The 20,473-nt window shown below is 32.6% G+C and overlaps 1 protein-coding gene and 1 pseudogene across 1 annotated transcript in view; both read right to left on the bottom strand.

The window, feature by feature from the left end:
• The window catches only part of CCDC178 (coiled-coil domain containing 178), a 325,585-nt gene that overhangs the window by 287,273 nt on the left and 17,839 nt on the right, over positions 1 to 20,473 (bottom strand). Inside the window, exons 4-7 of the mRNA XM_006920102.2 lie at positions 17,175 to 17,197; positions 10,571 to 10,650; positions 7,610 to 7,810; positions 2,004 to 2,224 (exon numbers count right to left, since the gene is read on the bottom strand). Of these exons, the coding sequence (XP_006920164.1) occupies positions 2,004 to 2,224; positions 7,610 to 7,810; positions 10,571 to 10,650; positions 17,175 to 17,197 (525 nt within the window). The remainder of the gene's footprint in view (positions 1 to 2,003; positions 2,225 to 7,609; positions 7,811 to 10,570; positions 10,651 to 17,174; positions 17,198 to 20,473) is intronic.
• Positions 13,977 to 14,095, bottom strand: LOC112469297 (annotated as a pseudogene).

The following is a 20,473-nucleotide window of genomic DNA, read 5'->3' as shown; positions in this document are numbered from 1 at the left end:
TACGTCCAAAATCTTCAGGGTAAGCCAGCAAGCTAGATATCCAGGGAAAAGTTGCAGTCCAAGTCTGAAGGCTATCTGTTGGCAGAATTCTTTCTTGCTAAAAGAAGTTCAGCCTTTGTTCTATTAAGGACTTCAACTGATTGGATGAGAGGCCCACTCACATTATGGAGGGTTGTCAGCTTTATTCAAAGTCCACTGATTTAAATGTTACTCTCATAGAAAAAAACACCTTTACAGAAGCACACAGAATGTTTGACAAAATACCTGGCCATCCTGGCATCGCCAAGTTGACACAAAAAGTTAACCATCATAGCAACCCTGATAGGCTCTATACCAAGGTTGCTATTTTCTAGGCCTATTATAATGCATTTTCTCATTTTCTTCCCAATTTCCAGCATGGTCTTCCAGCTGCCCAACAACCCTGCTCTCCTCTGCCTTGAACATGTCTTAATCCACTATTAGGGAAAAACATACCAGAGGAAAAAGGGATACCAACTCACACATCTACTGACAAATTTTAAAATATGAAAATAAAAATGTTGACAAAAATGTGAGGTATTTCAGTTAGGACTGGGTTTGGCTATATGAGAAATAAGCCAAATAAACAAGATTTCAGTTTATTTAGATCTAAGGCTCCAACTGCCTGTCTGTTCAGCCATCCTGAATACTTCCATTCCCAAAGTTGTACTTTTTTCTGTAAAGTAGAAATGAGAGCCGCAGCTATCATATCTAGATTATTGGAAGTTTAAAAAGTGGCTAAGTATAAGGTGCTACTTCTGAGTCAGTCTATTTCAAGGAACTTTCCTAAAAAACGTAATCAATGACACCTATATCTCACTAGAAATGCCATAAGAAAAGTGAAATTGGGAAATGACTTTTAGCCTGATGCATTTCTATCCAATTATATAAGAAAGGAGAATAATACTAGAATTCTTGTACATGGTAGAGAAATGAAGAGTCTCCAGCACTGTTACTACTCCAGTAATATAAATTAGAGACACACTGAAGAGCAACTTGAATTTATCTAATAAAGTTGAAAATGTATATAACCCATGACCAGTAAGTAAATACATCACTAGATACATATCCAAGAAAAATTCACAGACACAGAGAAAAACATGTTCATGGCAGCTTATTGTTTATATTCAAATCAGCATTTTTATTGCTAAATATTGGTAAGAACTCAGATAATCAAGACAAGAGAAAATGGTAAATAATAAATCGTGAGATATCTATTTTATGTAACATGGCAAATAACATGAACGCACTAGATCTATATGTATCAACAGTAGCTTGATCTCAAAGACAATGTCAGATTAAAAAACAATTTGCAGAAAGTCACACATTTGATACTATTAAAAGAATTAAAAAATACTACGTATTATGCATAAATACATATATACATATAAAAATGTTCAAATTTTGCCCAGAAACAATTTCATGATAAGGCTGTATTTGAAGAATAGGAGAGGAAAATGGAACTGTTGAGGGGAATACAGGAAATATCTGACTTAATTTATTTACTTTAATATTATCAAAAGCAAATATGATACCAAGTTAAAACTGTTCATTTAGTGGCAGGTATAATAATTCATTTTTCTATAATATAATTCTATAAATAGAAGAATTAAATGTTAATCATTAAAAAGACTTCAATATTTATTTTCATCAATAATGAAATTGACCGATATATTCCAGTTGCATCTTTCCTCAGTTCAATTTAGAACTTCAAAAATTACCATGTTGTTTTAAATCTCCAATATTTTATTAGTAGGTTGACTATTATTATTTATACCCCTAAGTATAAAAATAAGGGAAGATAACATAGTTCAAATGAATACCAATCAACTGTATTGTGTATAGTTTAATAATTCCTTTGGGAAATAAACAGCAGGTCAGTTTTCAATGAAAATAAAACCTTTAAAGATATATTAACTTCTCATAGTTGAAAGAGTTTTGTGTAACTAAGTAACAATCTATAAAATACATCTCCATAAACTTACCTCAATTTTTTTTTTATAAAATTCTTTCAGAGCTTCAAGTTCCTGGTTCCACTTTGAATTCAGTAGAGGACCATATTTATTCATGTAGTCAATGTCTACTTGAAGCTTTCCATTAGCTTCTTCTAATTTTGCTTTTTGTTTCTCCAAATGTTTTAGTTGATGACCTTTATCTTCGAGATGGCATCGTAATTCTATAATGTCTCTCAAATAGGTCTCATGTTCTAGACATACAATGATAAGAAGAAAAGAAAATCTGATTTTAAAATAAAAGTTCCATCAGGGCTCCAGTGCTAGAAAGAGGAATCCCCACAAAATATGGCCATAAAAATCAGTGGGGAGTCCAATCCTCTGGGTAAGATGGAAGGCTACTAGAAACCCAGGTGTTCCCTTAAAGGGCCCACGCACAGACTCACTCGCTCGCAGGAACTCACCCTGAGTTCAGCAAAGGAATAGCAGCTTAGTAGGTGCTAGAAACATAGAGGGAAAGACTGATTTGTGTGGCTTCAGGTTGAGGGTTAGAGGGTCAGCTGCCACGATTATCCCTGTGTTGAGCCCTCCCCATGTGCAGCCTACAGGCAGGCGCCATCTTGCCTGTGTTGAGCTCTCCTCTAAACACAGCCAAATCTGAATCTGCATTGGCCTAGTAAACTCTGCTTGCTTCACCCTGGTGACTCACTAAGACTTCATCTCACTGAACTCGAAAATTACTGGGGCATATTCGTGGCCCCGCCCCACACTCTGAGTGGCAATCAACGGGCATCAGCTCAAGCACCTCTAGAGACATTTCTGGTGGTAGGTAACCAGCTTGGGCCAGAGCTGCAATACTTCTTGAACAAATCTCAAGTGTCAGCGAGCCTGAGGCATTGGCAACAGGCATTGGTATGATCTGAGACTTTTGCAAGTGGCCACAGGCTCAGCACTGGCCATCAAATCTGAATATGTACTAACCTGGTGAATACCACTCACCCACCCTGTGACTTCCTGAGACTTGGCCTCAACTAATTTGTATACCACCCGAAACTCAGCTGCTAAGCCTTATGGGAAGCTGGCAGGCAGCCTCAGGCCTGGGGGTACCCTGGGCCTTTTTGGCTAAGTTGCCCCAGGCTTGCTGTTGGTGGCTGTTGGCCTCAGTTCAGGTGCAGCCTCTCTCATGTGCCTCCAGGCCCAGCACAGGCAGTGACCAACCTCAGATAGCTTTGTAGCTCCTACCAGGTAGCCTGGGCCAGTCAAATGCAGTGGCTGACCTTGGCCTGCATGGGAACCCCAGCCAAGGAGCCCCAGAGTCAACACATCCAGGGGCCAGCATCAGACCACAACAAAATACCACCTGATTAGCCTACAAGCAGCACACCCAAAGGGTGGTGTCAACAGGTCAACTGGCACACAAGCCCACTGGGGTAAATCTCACTCTGTGGGGTCATCCCCTGCACCAGCAACTCATATGCTGTGAGTGTGGCAAATCCTCAAAGCCAGTCAGCCTGAGAGTCAATCCTACTCACTGACACACTAACAGTAATCAAGGCTTAATTATCACAGGAGAGCACACAAAACCCACACAAGGGACACTCCTGGAGTTCCTGATGCAGGTAGAAAGGAAGACTGTACCACTGGGCCACAGAGGGGACCTACTACACAAGGCCATCCAGCCAAGACTGGGAGACATAGTAAATTTACCTAATACATAGAAATGAACATAGAAAGGCAGCCAAAATGAGAAAACAAAAAATCATGTCCCAAATCAAAGAACAGTAAAAAACTCCAGAAAAAGAACTCAGTGTAATAGAGGCAAGTAATCTACTGATACAGAGTTTGAAACACTCATTACAAGGATGTTCAATGACCTTAGGGGAAGAATAGATGATCTCAGTGAGAACTCAACAAAGAGATAGTAAGCATAAAAAAAAACATTGAAACCAAAAAAAAAAAAAAAACAGTTTTTTTTTAATGAAAAATACAATAACTGAAATGAAGAATACTCTATAAGGAATCAACAGATTAGATGAAGCAGAGGATCAAATCAGTGATTTGGAAGATTAGGTAAGAGAAAACATCCAATCAAAACAGCAAAAAGAAAAAAGATTTAAAAAAATGAGGAAAGATTAAGAAACCTCTGAAATAGCATCGAGTCTAACAATATTCACATCACAAGGATACCAGAAGGAGACAAAAGAGAGCAAGGTATTAAGAACCTATCTGAAGAAATGATGATTGAAAACTTTCTTTGCCTGGTGAAGGAAATGTATGTACAAGTCCAGGAAGCACAGAGTCCCAAACAAGATGAATCCAAACAGGGCCACATCAAGACACATCATAATGAAAATGTCAAAGGATAAAGACAAAGAGAGAATCCTAAAAGCAGCCCAAGAAAGGCAGCTAATTACTTACAAGGGAGGTCCCATAAGACTGTTAGATGATTTCTCAACAGAAACTTTGCAGGCCAAAAAAGATTAGCACAAAACATTCAAAGTAATCGAAAGTAATGACCTATAACCAAGGTTACTTTACACAGGAAAGCTGTCAATTAAAATGAAAGGTGAGATAAAGAGCTTCCCAGAGAGGAAAAAGCTAAAGGAATTCATCACCAACAAGCCAGTATTCCAAGAAATGTTAAAGGGACTTCTTTAAGAAAAAGAAAGGAGAAAAAATTGTAAATGTAAATAATAAAATGGCAATAACTATGTACCTATCAATAATCACTTTAAATGTAAATGAATCAAATGCTCCAATCAAAAGACATAGGGAAGTTGAATGAATAAGAAAACAAGGCCTATATATATGTTGTATATAAGAGATCCACTTCAGATCAAAAGACACAAATAGACTAAAGGTAAAGAAATGGAAAAAGAAATTTCATGCAAATGGAAATGAAAAAACAAAGCTGGAGTAGCAATATTTATATCAAATGAAATAGGCTGGAAAACAAAGGCCATAATAAGAGACAAAGAAAGATACTGCATAATGATAAAGCGATCAATCCAACAAACGGGCATTACCCTAGTAAACATTTACGCACCCAACATAGGAGCACCTAAATAAATAAAGCAAATAATGACTGATAGAAAGGAAGAGACTGATAGTAATATAGTCATATTAGGGGGCTTTAACATTCTCATTGACACCAATGGACAGATCTTCCAAACAGAAAATCAAGGAAACAGTGGCCTTAAATGACACACTAGACCAGATGGATTTAATTGATATTTTTAGAGCATTTCATCCCAAAGCAGCAGAATATAAATTCTTCTCAAGTGCACATGGAACATTTTCTAAGATAGGCCACAAAACAAGTCTCAGTAAATTTAGAAGATTGAAATCATAATCAAGTGTCCTCTCTAACCACAATGTTATGAAAAAAGAAATCAATTACAAGAAAAAAAATAAAAAATACACAAATGCATGGAAACTAAATAACATGCTAAACAATAAATGGGCTAACAATGGGATCAAGGAAGAAATCAAAAGATACCTTCAGACAAATAAAAATGAAAACAAAATGACTCAAAATCTATGGGACACAGCAAAAGCTGTCCTAAGAGAGAAATTCATAGCAATACAAGTCTACCTCAAGACACAAGAAAAATCTCATATAATCTAACCTTACACTTAAAGGAATTAGGAAAAAAAAAAAACACAACAGAAAATAAAGTCCAAAGTGAATATAAGGAAGAAAATATTAAGACCAGAGAGGAAATAAATGAAATAGAGTCTAGAAAAACAATACAAATGATCAATAAAACCAAAAGCTAGTTCTTTAAAAACATAAACAAAATTGATAATCTTTTAACCAGACTTATTGAGAAAAGGAGAGAATCCAAATAAATAGCATCAGAAATGAAAAAAGAGAAGTGACAACTAATTCCACAGAAATACAAAGCATTATAAGAAATAACTAAATACAATTGTATGCCAACAAATCGGAGAATTTGGAAGAAATGGATAAATTTCTAGAGACATAAAATCTTCCAAGACTGAATCAAGAAGAACTGGAAAATCTGCATATTCCGATTATTACTAACAAATCAAATCAGTAATTTAAAAACTCTCAAAAAACAAAGGTCCTGGACCAGATGGCTTCGCAGGTAAATTTTACCAAACATTCAAAGAAAGATTAACACCTATTTATCTCAAACTACTCCAAAAAAGTCAAGAAAAGAGAAGGCTCCCAAGCTCATTTTACGAGGCTACCATTACCTAATTCCAAAACCAGACAAAGACTTTACAAAAAAAAAAAAATTATAGGCTGATACCCCTTTTGAACATAGAACTACCTTATGACCCAGCAATTGCACTTCTGGGTATCTATCTGAAGAAAAACAAAATGCTAATTTGAAAAGATATATGCACACCTATCTTCACTGCAGCATTATTTATAATAATCAATATATGGAAGCAACTTAATCAAGATATGGAAGCCCGTCAATAGATGATTGGATAAAGAAGTGATGCATATATACAATGGAATATTACTTGGCCACAAAAAATAAAATCTGCAATGACATGGATAAACCTAGAGGGTATTATGCTAAGTAAAATAAGTCAGAGAAAGACAGTGAACTCTCAGTATTACTTTAAAAGGAGAAAACAGCCATTAAATCTATATGTAATTTATTTTATTCAAATAACATAATTGAAGAACCACTGGATAACTATTTTGTCAGTCACAATGAAAACAAAACTAAAACCCAAATAATCAAGAAAATTACAAAAAAAATTCAAAAATCTAAATAAAAATTCTAATATTTTCTTGCAACTACCTGAACTATGTACGCTCTACTTTGGAGACTACAATTTTAGAAGACTTATAACATTACAACAAAGGTGTATGTATAGGTTCAGTCTGACACATAATTTGAATTAATGGCTGTTATCCTAGAGTAATAAAAATAACAGCCTTTCGTGTCTCTTAGATTAAATGATAGATTATATGAGAACCCTAATATAACTCATTTATAAAACACATGAATCCTGAATTAAGGTTTTACCTTATGATAGCAAAAACAACTTCCAGCCTCAAGCAGAATTATGTAGTCAGGCATGTTTGATAGGTAGGCATAGTTTTGGAGAATAAAACATCTAATGCCTTTAGACTATTTAATACTTTACCAGTCTAAAGGCATTAGATGTTAGCATTTCTTTTTTAAACATTTGTTATGTGCATGACTTTTGGAAACATCTCAAGTTTTATTGCCTGCTAGAAGCGACCACTATTTTACTACTGAATTCTCAAAAGCAGATGCATGTACTTCCTAAAATATCACTTCGAACTCTTTTGTTTTCCTATATTTAAAGATGTGGCCAATAACACCAACTGGCAATCACATTAAATTTCTAAATTTCTAGTACTCAAATACTGTAGTCATTACATGAAATATGTACCAAATGTTCACATGCCCCTTGGGTACCATAAATCCTATGGAATTTCCAACAAACACAAATGACAGCAGGTCCAGGTTTGCTCAATGCATCCTTCCAGTTAAGCATTATCATTAATAGGATCTATCAAAAGTGTGCTAGTATGAATGTAAAATAGTATGGTCACTAAAACAGAGTTGAATATTTATTCAGAGTTGTAAATGGTAGTATAAAAAAAAAATCTTTATTATTACCTTTCTGCACAGCAAATGGGATTTCTTGAAGTCTCCAGATTGACCAAGAATCAATTTTTCCGTTTATCTGTTTTCTTCTTGATTGTTGTTCTTTTAAAGCTTCTTCGGCTTCTGCACGGTCAGTTTCTAGACTTTTAATGAGATGAATGGCCTCTGATAGCAATGTTTCCATTTCCTGCTTTAATTCTGAACACTTTTCAACTTAAAAAAGAAATATGCATTCTCATTTGTTAATGAATCAGTCTAGAAATTAGGTGGTTGAAACATGGGTACTAGTTATACGACTATTTTTAACATTTATATGTACATAATAAGAATTTTAGAAAAACAAATTAGCCCTTTAAAGACTGTTTTATTATAATGCAATCATAACATTGATTATAACTGTAGAAAGACAGATTTTTTAAATAAACATTTTATAACATAATTAGAATAGATAAATCTCAACCAATATCTTCATGCATAATATTTTATCTGAAGGAAAAACACATGTTCTATTCACAAGTTGCATTTTTAAATTATGCTTCTGTTTCCTCCTGTTCTATGAGACAAGTAAATCATAATTATTATATCAGATAAATACTGAAAATCCTCAAATGGTTCCTAGAAACCAAATACTTAATATTCTTTATCTTATCAGATAATAACATCCCTAGTTAGCCTTACCAAGAATTCATTGTTGTTTCTAAATTCTATTTATTCAGTTATAACACAAATTAACTTCTTTAATGAAAGATATTTGTGATTCTTGGTTCACAGCTCTGGAATGATATGGTTTAATGTTAATAAAATGATTAACATGGGTATTCACTCATCTATTTATGAAAGAAATGGATAGAGACCCTGTTATGTTCTAGGCAATATGCTCTCTCCCTGGAAATAGATCAATAAAGAAGAAGGATATGGGCCCCACTTTGGTGACATTTATACTTATAAACAGTGAATTTTGCCAAAATGTGACATAACAAGAAGACATAAGCAAACACACTCTCAAGAAAGGCAAAGCCCCCAAAACATTGAGGCTGAGAAATAAACAGTAAAACTGGATCAAGAAGAAAGGTAACCAATAGATCTTTGTTTTCTTTTGTTTTGCTTTTGGACATAAAGACAATAATTTTCTACTAGAAGACAGCATTACATAATGGTTATAAATGTAAGCTCATCAGTCACAGTTTCTACTTCTAACCTATAGACTTATTGAAGAAATTAATTCAGCATTATGCCTGAAAAGAATTCTTGAGAAACAGGTTTCTCTACTGTAATGCATAAAATTATCTTTTTCTGGACCTTTATTTGGTCTCTATTTATTTGGTCTATTATCTTTTTTTTTTCCAAATTCTGGAAACTTCAAATCCTGGAAACTTCATATTCTTAATTGTCTGTTTTCAACAATACACACATTAAACATGGGGTTCCCCAGCCCACTTATGATCTATTCAGTTTCTATAGCAAGATTTCAGGCTGAAACATGCTGAAGTTAATGCCACTTAAATTAAACCACTTCTGATCAGATATGTATGTGTCCAAAGGTGTCCATTCTGTTTTTATAAGATGTCCGTTATATTGTTCCTACCACAGCATTCTAAAATAAATGCTGTATGTATAACTTGGGGGCCTCCAATTCATTGTCTTTAACATCTCTCAATTTTTTTCTAGAATACCATCTCAATTAGTTTTCAAATTCAAATGTACCTGTTCATAATAAATGTAGTTTATTTTAATTGTAGTTAATGTAACTGTTATTGTGACTGTTAACATATTTTTTCCTCCCAGCAGTTATCATGTAAAAAAATTAAGAAGTAATGAATGAGGTTTCATCTTCACTGTAGACATAAATAGTAAAAAGGAAAAGTAAAAACAGCCTCACTATGAATGACAGCTTTGAATTATAAAATATGCTTACTTTTTAAAAGTTCTGAGTTTTTAGTTACCTTTCACTAAAGGAAGGTGTTTAAAAATATTCAAGAGGAGGTATTTAATATAATAGCAAGAATTGACAACATATAAGTACAAGACCAGATCCCTGATTTCAGTGTACAGAAAATGACAAGCTCAACAAAATGGACAAAATATACTTGTTCGGATAAAATATGGTAATGAGTTTAAGATTTGTGCCCCAATGTGCTGATGTCCCTTGCTTTAGACTCTTACTGGGCCAGCCTTCCTACAGATGTGTGCTACAGGACAAAGGGGCCCAAGCAGGGTGTGTGGGAAATCAACAAATACTGAAATTGGGAAAATAAGCAAAGGTATAGTTACTATCCTGTTATATAGGCATCGTGTGGTTTCAAAATAACATGAGATCTTAAATTGCCGTTTTCAATATTACTGATGGTGATTTCTGAGAATCAACATGGAGATAAAGTCAATTTTATCTTTATAATGTAAAAAATATATATTCAATTACACTGAAGAATTTTAACACAAATCTTATTTCAGTATGTAAATTATTTTACATTTTGTAAATTATGACAAGAATATTAGCCTTTATATACATAATAGAGCTATAATGTCCAGTGTGGTAGCCATAAACCATACATAATTATTTATATTTAAATGTAAGTTGAAGTTAGATTAAAAATTAAATTCCTCTGTCTCACTATCCACATTTCAAGTACTCAACAACTGTATGTGGCTGATAGCTATTCTATTAGAAAGTGCAGCTATAGAACACTTTATCACAAAAAGTTCTACTGCACAGTACTAAATTACAGTTAGCTGCTTGAGAGGTAGGCAGAGATCATTATACACTCAGGACCTAGACAAGTATATAGTACATAATAGTCATTAATAAATATTTGTTGAATAAATATTTAATCAAATGATATAGAAATCTCCTCTATTAGACACTCATAAGAATTATAAAACATAATCACTGTGAAAATCAGAAATATAGTAAATAAAAAATAAACGAGATTTTAAATATAATTACACTTATCTAAGTATGAAGTACAACTTTACCTCTCTCTTCTTCAGGTTTGACCTCTTTCTCTGATGTAGCAATACTCCAATCTTTCAGGTCTTTTGTAGAAGTTCTGCTCCTATGTAATGAGAGAGAAGCAACCAATTACTATAGAAGGCCTGTACCTGAAGCTAATAAAACAAATTTTAGGTGATGCTTTTACACTGAATATTAAATGTTTGTGGTGAAACTTACTGTACATGCTAACTCAACTGACTGGAGATTAATAAAGCAAAATTCTAACATATAATGGGCTTTACACTTCATAGTAAATAGCAATTTAAAATGTTACAAATGATCTGAAAATTTTTGAGAGGATATTAGTATTTTTTTAATGAAATTGGTCTTTCCTAGAGAATGTTGCTATCAGAAAAAGGAAGTTTATCGAAAATAATTTAAATGAGCTATTTCTCTAATTTCAATTTAGCCATTTCCAGGGAGTCCATATAAATTACAAGAAGCAAAAATACTTTCAGATTTGAATTTAATAAGGTTTTAGAAAAATGTCCAAATGAAAATGTTATTTCTTTTCTAAAGAATCTTTTAGCTAAAGTTCTATATGTTTAATAACAAAATATTTCTCATTATCAATATTTCTCCTAATTCTTGGATCCTAGGTTTTGTTGTATTTAAGCAAAAGTATTTTTTCTCTGATAATAGTTTTAAGAAAATCAGTATCAACAACGAAGCAGGGAGTTTCATATTTATTATTATTTTTTGCTTATTAAAGAAGTATTACAAATTAAAGAAAGTTATACACAATTATCACAAAATAAAAAATAATCTACATTAATTACTCTTTTCAGACATATCATAGAATATAACGTTCTAGTGATATCTCAATTTTCATAAAATTAGAGTCAAAATTTTCCATGCTTTAGTTGCATGCCATTGTTTTCTGTATATTTGACTACCATTTACTATTTATTATTTACCATTTACCATTTACTATTCTGATGGCTGCATATTATCTCATTGTCATTCTACAATTTGTTTAGGAAAGTCTGTCTATTTTGAAGTCAGGGACATATTCATTATATTTTCTTTCTTCCTTTTAAAATTTCATTTTAAATGGTCCTGTTGAATAAGGTAACATTTTTTTCTTGTTTGCTTTTAAAAATAGAAAAGCAATTATGCCAGCATCTAATATTAAATAATGCTCTCATCACTGTCTTACAACACCAACTACATGATACAGTACATTATTATACATAATTGAATTGATTTTCGTGTCTTATATTCCAAAATTCAGTTAATTTTTAGACGGGCGGAATTCTGTTTTAATTCATACATATAAATTTTTTAATTGAGGCAAAAGTCACAAAACATACAATTAACCATTTGGAAGTGTAAACTTTCATGGAACTTAGTACATTCAATGCTGTGCAATTCTTATCTCCATCTGGCTCCAAAACATCTTTATCACCTCAAAAGAACACCTGCTATTTATTAAGCAATCTCTCCCCTTTCCCTCTCCCACTAGCCCCTGGCAACCACCAATTTGCTCCCCATCTATATAGGCTTACCTAGTAAGGATATTTCACATAAATGGAATCATACAATAAATGACCTTTTGCGTCTGGCTTCTTTAACTCAGGCCTAATGGTTTAAGAACTTACCCATGTTATAGCATGTATCAGAACTACATTGCTTTTTATGATTAAATAACATTCCATTGTATAGATATACCACCATTTACTTATCAAATAGTCCATGTAAGGATTTGAGATTGTTTCCCCAATTTGGCTATTGTGAATACTTATGATATGAACATTTGTATAAAAGCTTTTGTTTGAACACATGTTTTGAAACCTTTTGTGTATATACCTTGGAGTGGAATGCTAGGTCATGTGGTAATTCTAGGTTTAACTAGCTGAGGAACCGTCAAAATATTTTTCACAGCAGCTGAACCATTTTGCAATCCCACCAGCAATGTATACGGGGGTCCAATGTTGAATTAAAGTGAGCATCCTTGTCTTGTTCCTTATCTTAAGTTAAAAACTTTCAATCTTCACCATTAAGTGTAATGTCAGTCGAGGGATTTTCATAAATATTCTTTATCATGTTTTGAAAATATCCTTCCAATCTTAGTTTTCTGAGTGTTTTCAACATAAAAAGGTGTTAGAATTTGCAACCTGCTTCCCACATCAATTGAGATGTTCACAAAGGTTTACCCCCTTTCATTTTATAACTGTGATGTATTACATTGATTTTTGTATTTTGTATTTTGAACTGCATTCCATTCCTGGGATAAATCTCACTTAGCCATGATATATAATTCCATTAATATGTTGCTGAATTCAGGTTGCTACTATTTTGTTGAGAATTTCTATATGTATAGTCATAAAGTCGTTGGTCTATATTTCCTTTTCTTGTGAGCTTTTTTCTGACATTAGTATCAGGGTAATACTGGCCTCACAGAATGAGTTGGGAAGTGTTCCTATCCCTTCTGTGTTTTTAAAGAGTTTGAGAAGCATTGTTATTAATTCTTCTTTCAACGTTTAGTAGAATTCACCGGTTAAGCCACCTGGTCCTGGGATTTTCTTTGTTGGGAGATTTTGATTACCCATTCAAACTCTTGTTAGATCTGTTTAGATTTTCTACTTCTTCCTGAGTCAGTTTTGCCAGTTCATGTGTTTCTAGGAATTTGTCCATTTCATCTTGGTTATCTAATTTTTTAGTACTGTCAAATGTTCATAGTATTATAAATTTTTATTTCTGTAAAGTCTGTAGAAACATCCTAATTTTTTATGATTTTAGTGATTTTTCCCTTTTTTTCTTGGTAAGTCTAGCTAAAGGTTTGTAAATTTGGCTGATCTTTTCAAAGAAACAACTTTTGTTTTCATTGATACTAATTTTTTACTCCCTATTTCATTTATCTCTGCTCTAATCATTATTTCCTCTCTTTTGCTAGCTTTAGCACATTCACTCTTTTCTTGTTCTGTAAGGTATAGTGTTAAGTTGCTAGATTTGGGATCTTTTTTAATGTAAGCATTTATGGCAATAAATTTCCCTCTAAGCACTGTTTTGCTGCATCCCATAAGTTTTGGTACATTGTGTTTTCATTTCTCATTAATCTCAAAGTATTTTCTAACTTCTCCGTGACTCAGCTTTGACTCATTAGATTTTTTAGTGTGTTGTTTAATTTCCACATATATATGAATTCTCTAGGTTATTTCTAGTTTCATTCTATTGGGGCACAGAAAATACTTTGTATGATTTCAGTCATTTTAAATTTATTGAGATTTGTTTTGTGGTTTAATATATGATCTATCCTAATAATGTTCAATGTGAACATGAAAAGAATGTGTTTTCTTTTTTTTTTTTAGATGAGGCAACCCTTGGTTGACCTCACAGTTTGCAAGGACTTTATCAGGTTACAATCCCTTATTTTTTAATTTTTTACGCCTATAGTACCTGGTCTTCCTATGTGGTCTCCCATCCAAGTACTAACCAGGCCTGACCCTGCTTAGCTTCCAAGATCAGTCGGGATTGGGCTTGTTCAGGGTAGCATGGCTGTAGATGCAAAGAATGTGGTATACACTATCTGGTATAGTGTATTATGTAAGTCAGTTAGGTTTAGATATCTCTAGTGTTGGTCAAGTCTATTTCTTTATCAATCTTTTTTTTAGTTCTTATATCAATTATTAAAAGTGAAGGTATTGAATTCTCACTCATTATAGAACTATTTCTCCCTTCAATTCTGTCAGTTTATATTTCATGTATTTTGAAGTTACATTTTTAGATGTATATCTTTATAACGTTTATATCTTCTTGATGAAGAGACTTTTTTTATCAAGATATTAAGTATTCTGTCTCTTGTAAAATGTTTTCACTTAAAGTATATGTGTGATATTATTATAGCCACTCCAGCTCTATTTTGGTTACCAGTTTCATAGAATATATTTTTCTTCCTTTCATTGTCAACCTACTTGTAACTTTGGATCTCAAGCAAGTCTCTTATAAACAGCATATAGTTGGATCATTTATTTTCATCCATTCTCCTACTCTCTAATATGAGTTTAATCCATTTTCATGGAAAGTAATTACTAATAAGAAAGGACTGCAATTTTGTTGTCATCGATATTACTTACACCTTTTTCATTCTTTAATTTCTCCATAACTGCCTTCTTTTGTGGTTAGGACTTTTCCCCCTAGTGTATTGTTTTGGTTTCCTTCTTATTGGATTTCTAGGTTTTTTTGTTTGTGTCGTTTTTAAAATTTTTCTAAGTAGTTCCCTGGAAATTACAATTAACATCTTAACTTCATAAAAATTAGGCTTGAATTAAATCATTGTAGTTTCAATAGTATTAAAAAATTCTGTTCTTTTACAGCTCTGCTCCCTTTGTCATTTTCACAAATTATACATTTATATATTGTGTCGCTATTTAACATAGGTTTATAATTATGGTTTTATCCATTTATATTTTTAATTATATAAGAAAATAAGAGATTCAAAATAATAATGCAATTACACTGACTTTTGTATTTTTGTATTTTTGAATGGCACCTCCAAGCTCCCTCTCTGAGAACTACACTCAGCAACTTAGCATCAAGCTTTTATCTCGATTTATTCTGTACAACCATCAGCAAGATGTGCCCTAAGGTATCAGAAAAACCTAAGAGAGCTTGTAAGAGTGTTACACTTAGCATAAAACTAAACATAATTAAACATATTTGGTATGATTTTGGGGGGGCCTGGGAATGCTCAAAATTTTTTCATATAAATTAATGGTAATTGCTTCTTCATTTTATGCCATTTCAGTTTGTGAAAGTTTTCACAGGAACACTCTACTCTTGGATAGTGGAGGAAACCTGTACTATCTTTGTCCCAGGCTTTCAACAATGTGATTAAAATGTGTTTTAGTGTGGATCTGTGAATTTACCCAGCTTGGAGTTCATTGAGTGTAGTAGAAGTATAGATTCATGTCTTTCATCAAATTTGAAAAGTTTTCAGCTAATGTTTCTTCAAATATTCTTTTTCCCCCTTTTTCTCTCTCCTGTCACTCTTGGACTCCCATTATGGATATACCTGTATTTTTGGTGGTGTCCCTGGGGTCTATTAGGTTCTGTTTATTTTTATTCATTCTTTTTCTGCTCCTCAGCCTGAATAATCTTAATTAACCTATCTTCAAATTCACTGATTCTTTTCTCTGCCTGCTCAAAGCTGTTAATGAATATCTCTATTTTTAATTTCAGTAATGTACTTTTCAGCTCCAGAATACCCATTTTTCTCTTTTTTATATTTTCTATCTCTTTATTGATATGCTATATTTGTTGAGATGTTAGGCTCTTGACTTTGTCTAGTTTTTTTGCTCACAGTTTCCTTTACCTCTTTGAGGATATTTAAGAGTTGATTTGAAGTCTTTGTACAATAAGTCCAATGTCTGGGCTTTCTCAGAGACAGTTTCTTTTTTTCTTTTTTCATTGTTCATGAAACAAACATTCTTTTTTTCTTTGCTTGCCTTATAATTTTTGCAGAAAACTGGACATTTTGAATGTTTTAATGTGAAATGGAAATGAGTTACCTGCCCTCTATTGAGTTTATTGTTGCTGTTTGTTGTGGATGGTTATTTATTTAATGATCTTTCTAAATGCTTTTTGTAATATCTGTATTCCTGGTCATGTATGGCCACTAAAGTAAATGTTTCATTAGCTTATTGGTGAGCTTCTATTTTACCCGTTACCTTAAATATCTGGAGCAAAAATAAAGGAAAAAACAGCCTGCTTATCCAGGCTGTTTACACCTCTGCCTCTTATTTTCAATTCTTGCCTGTGCAGATCCTAAAGGTTAGCCACAGGTAAAAGATTAGGGTCTTCTTGGGTCTTTCCTGAGCATGTGTCCAGCACTGGTCAAGTGTGTGGACTTCTTGATGCTCCAATATACGTGAGAATTTTGAAAAACTTATTCCCTCATGTAACTTCTTCCTCAAACTCTTCTTTCTCAGACATTTTGGTCTGTCAACTGCTGGTCCCAACTGTTATCAATAACTTCAAACAGTGGTGGCATATGTTTAAACGCTTTTAACCAACATTCCCTGGAAGTAGCTCCAGCTCTGTGATTGTTCCAAGTCTGGCAAGATACAGACAAGACTTTGTGCAGGTCCTTCAGGGAGTCATCAGACAAATCAAAACACTGAACCACAATTCTTCGAGAATAAGGTCCATATTGTTCCCTCTGGCACTAGCAATCTCACCAAAAGTTTAGGCTGCTCTCTTTGTGACCTCCAGTGACCTGGGAGATAGAGGATGCCAAGTAGGCAATTTAAAACACCACAGTGCTCTCTGAATGCAGACTCTTCATTAACTTTTCCTATGGTTGTTGTAAGTTTTTGACTAGATTCCAGATTTCATCAAAAGTTGATGTTCACCAATTTTTGCCAACTTTATAGTTGTTTTGTAGTGGGACAGAGCCCTGAAGATTCCTATTCTGCCATTTTCAGAAATGTCCTAATTCTTATATTTTTAAAATTACATTTTAATATCTCATATTAAAAATTATGCTTTTAATTTCCTGTTTCTTTTGAAATAAACCTCATCTATAGAAGAATAATCATCAAAATTTGAATATTAAAAAATAAAAGAAGCATAAAAGGTTCTTACCATTCTTCAAAAGAAGTTTCAAACTGTTAAAATAAAAAATCTCAATAAAAATCAAATTTTAAACATCTCAGAAAACAACAGTAAACTTATACTTGAACTCACTGATAAACCTATAAATACTCCACTTCACATACTCCATTATATTTTTGTCAAATTATACTCTGTTGTTTCCAAAATAGGTATACATTTCTAATACCTAGTCCTATATTTATATTATTACTCTCACCTGTTCTCATCTTTTATCTGTGTTTCTTAATCTTATCCCTTCATCAGGGACCAGTTCAAATGCCACATATTCCCAAATAACTTTCCATGCAATCAGAGTATATAATATCCGTTTAATTTCAATATATTAAAAAAGAGTGGAAAACACAAAATTACATGTGAGTTCACAAATATTTAGTATTCTATAGGATCATCCTTCTTCTGGACTGTAATCTCCTTGGTAGGAATCATGTTCTACAGACATATTCTAAAAGAACTTTGGGCTGTAAGGGGCATAAATTACCAAAACACAAGGAATATATAGTCAGAATGAATGGGTTTTATAGATAATCTGCAATTCAAGATGTTACATTGGGTATATATCATTACTTCTCTTCAATTCCCATATAATAACAAAGTTTCTGTAGGAATTTCAGGAGAGGTAAAAGGCTTCTCTGCGGAGAATGTGACAATAGGCAGGTGATCAAAGTAAATAACAGAAGGGCTGCCTGTGGTGAGACAGGCCAGTATTATTGCTTTTCACCCCCCAAAACCAGAACATATGGCCGAAAGGTTGCTTTCTAGTCATTACCATGAGAACTCTCTAACCACAATGGAGATGTATCTAAGACAGACAAGACAGGCTGTCTAAGAATAGAAGTTATGATTCTAGAGCCTATGTTGTTAGCAGAATCTCACATAGACACAAACAGGTGAGTGAGGAAAAACAAAGGCAGATTCATCAGTGAGTGAAAATATTCTAAGGTGCACAAATTTAAATACAGGCTTACTTAGGCAAAAGTAGAGGCCCTCAATTCCATTATAATTGTAAGTAACTGCCAGCCTATACATAATCTGTCACTGACTGAAACATTATGGGGCTCATGACTGTACGTTAGAGAACCAATAATTTAACATTAAGTTTTCTTCAATTTACCCATCTTCCCCATAACCTCCTGCTTAGTCCTTTCCTCTAAACAGGTTTTGGTATTTGGTATACTGCTGGAATTTTCTTGTGCTGATAGTGTAATAGATTCAATTAAAAAAAAAAACCCTCCCAAAAAGACCAAATTCACCTATGTAATAAAAAATAATGAATGCAATTGTTTGAAATCCCAAAGGGTTTTTGCATGTAATATGACAAGCTTATTCTAAAATTTATATGCACTAATAATAGCCAAAGAAATCTATAAAAGCAAAGAAAAGCGGGAATTACCGTATCAGATATCAAAACATATTATGAAGCATACAAATTTATAAAATGAAGTATTATAATACAGAGGTAAAAATAACCAATGAAATGAAGGAGCAACAAATAGATTGCAATCATTACGATAGATACAGTATAGCTGATTTCTAAGAAATGACTGGATTTTGTAAAAAAAAAGTGATGTTGAGAAAAATAATTTCCATATTTTTACAAATGAATGTGTAACCCACATAGAAACAATTTCACACTGTTAAACAATTAAATCTCAAGTGAAAAAATTTAAAATTTAACAAGAAAAGGAAATATTTTATATGACCTTACATTATAAAAAGATTTCTTAAATAAGAAAGATGCAAAACACTTAAAATAAAGCAAAAATAATAAATTTAAGTACATTAAAATTAAGAACTATTTTTAATAAAAGATATCATAAAGTAAAAAGACAAGTCAAATCGAAAGTCAAATTACAGGTCAAATTACAAATGGTAAAAATATGTATAACAAACTAAAGATAATAATTTGTTCCTCTAAGTCAGTAAGAAAATACAAGTAAACCTGAAAGAAAATGGGCAAAAGATATACAAGCAGAGAAGAGAACGAACATTCAATAAGTATCTTAATAGATTCTAAATGAATTAATAATCAGAAAAACATTATCCCTTGGTTTTGAAAACTGGTAACTCAGAGTCCTGAATAGTGCAGACATCTAAAATTAGGTTGACTTATATGATACTTTTAAGAAGCCAACTGAAGTTGAAGTATCACATGAAAGTTGAGGGGAAACTGGTTAAGATAAGAGACTTTTCAATGAACTGTGACATAATTATCTGAAAATTTAAAAATCTTCTATAAGTGAGTAATGCCTAATTAATATTTTGTTTGATCCTCCTTATAGTATAATAAAAAATTATGTATTTTATACTAATAAAAACAGGTTACTTAAATTTTTAGAAAAGAGTTAAATTTGGTATAGAGAAATATTTTAGGATAAAATGTCAAGACCTTACCCTAGCAACATTTTTGTAGAAGTGATGAAGCAATAAAGGAAAATTATTTTAATCAGTCTTTGAACTGAAGTGAGAATGCAAAATTTCATGTACCTGGCGTTCAAATAACCCATATACTTACTTAAATGGTTAACATAGGGAAGGCCCACAGTATCCAAAAAATTTGAGTTTTACATTTTTTAATTGCCCATCTGAAATATTTATACACATTTTTTAAATTTCCTAATGTCACTTTAAATTATTTTAAATAAAATTCCTGTTATAATTAAGCTGAGAATTTTACCTATTGTCATAAACACTTAGGGCCATTGATTATAATTTATAACATAAACACTTTTATCCAACTGACCACATTCTATGCATTTCTGATTTCTGTCTCTTCAAAGAGCAAAGAGAAACAAAAGTGGAGTGGGAGACTAAAAATGTCAAATTGAACATACTTTAAAAAATTACATTATAGAAGAAATAAAACATCCTATTTACTCTAAACAGCATTGCCTGTAAACTCCTGCTTGATACATATAACATTCTAATGACTCTGATTTTTTAACTCCATATTTGTATTGGAAATTATTACCCAATCTTTTAGATACCTAACACCATTTAATTTTTTTTATATTTTCTACTCTAAAAAATAAGAATAAAAATAAATTTATGTTGGGACTCTCCTTTTTATTGTAAATTATTTATAGATATGGCCTATGAATTCTGAATACTATTTCCCACAACTGTGACCTACTATCAACTGTAAAGAACACTCATACTTTTGAATTTACAGTTGATTTGGAGTTTTCTATAGCAATCTTGAAAGTATGAGCAATATTTGTCAAATGGCATGCCAAATTTAAAAAATTCTAAGAATCAGTATATCCTTCCCA

Source organism: Pteropus alecto, unplaced genomic scaffold, assembly GCF_000325575.1.
Source record: "Pteropus alecto unplaced genomic scaffold, ASM32557v1 scaffold146, whole genome shotgun sequence".
Taxonomy (NCBI): domain Eukaryota; kingdom Metazoa; phylum Chordata; class Mammalia; order Chiroptera; family Pteropodidae; genus Pteropus; species Pteropus alecto.
The sequence above is the reverse complement of the archived record's forward strand: the minus strand, read 5'-3'. Positions and strand labels throughout refer to the sequence as shown.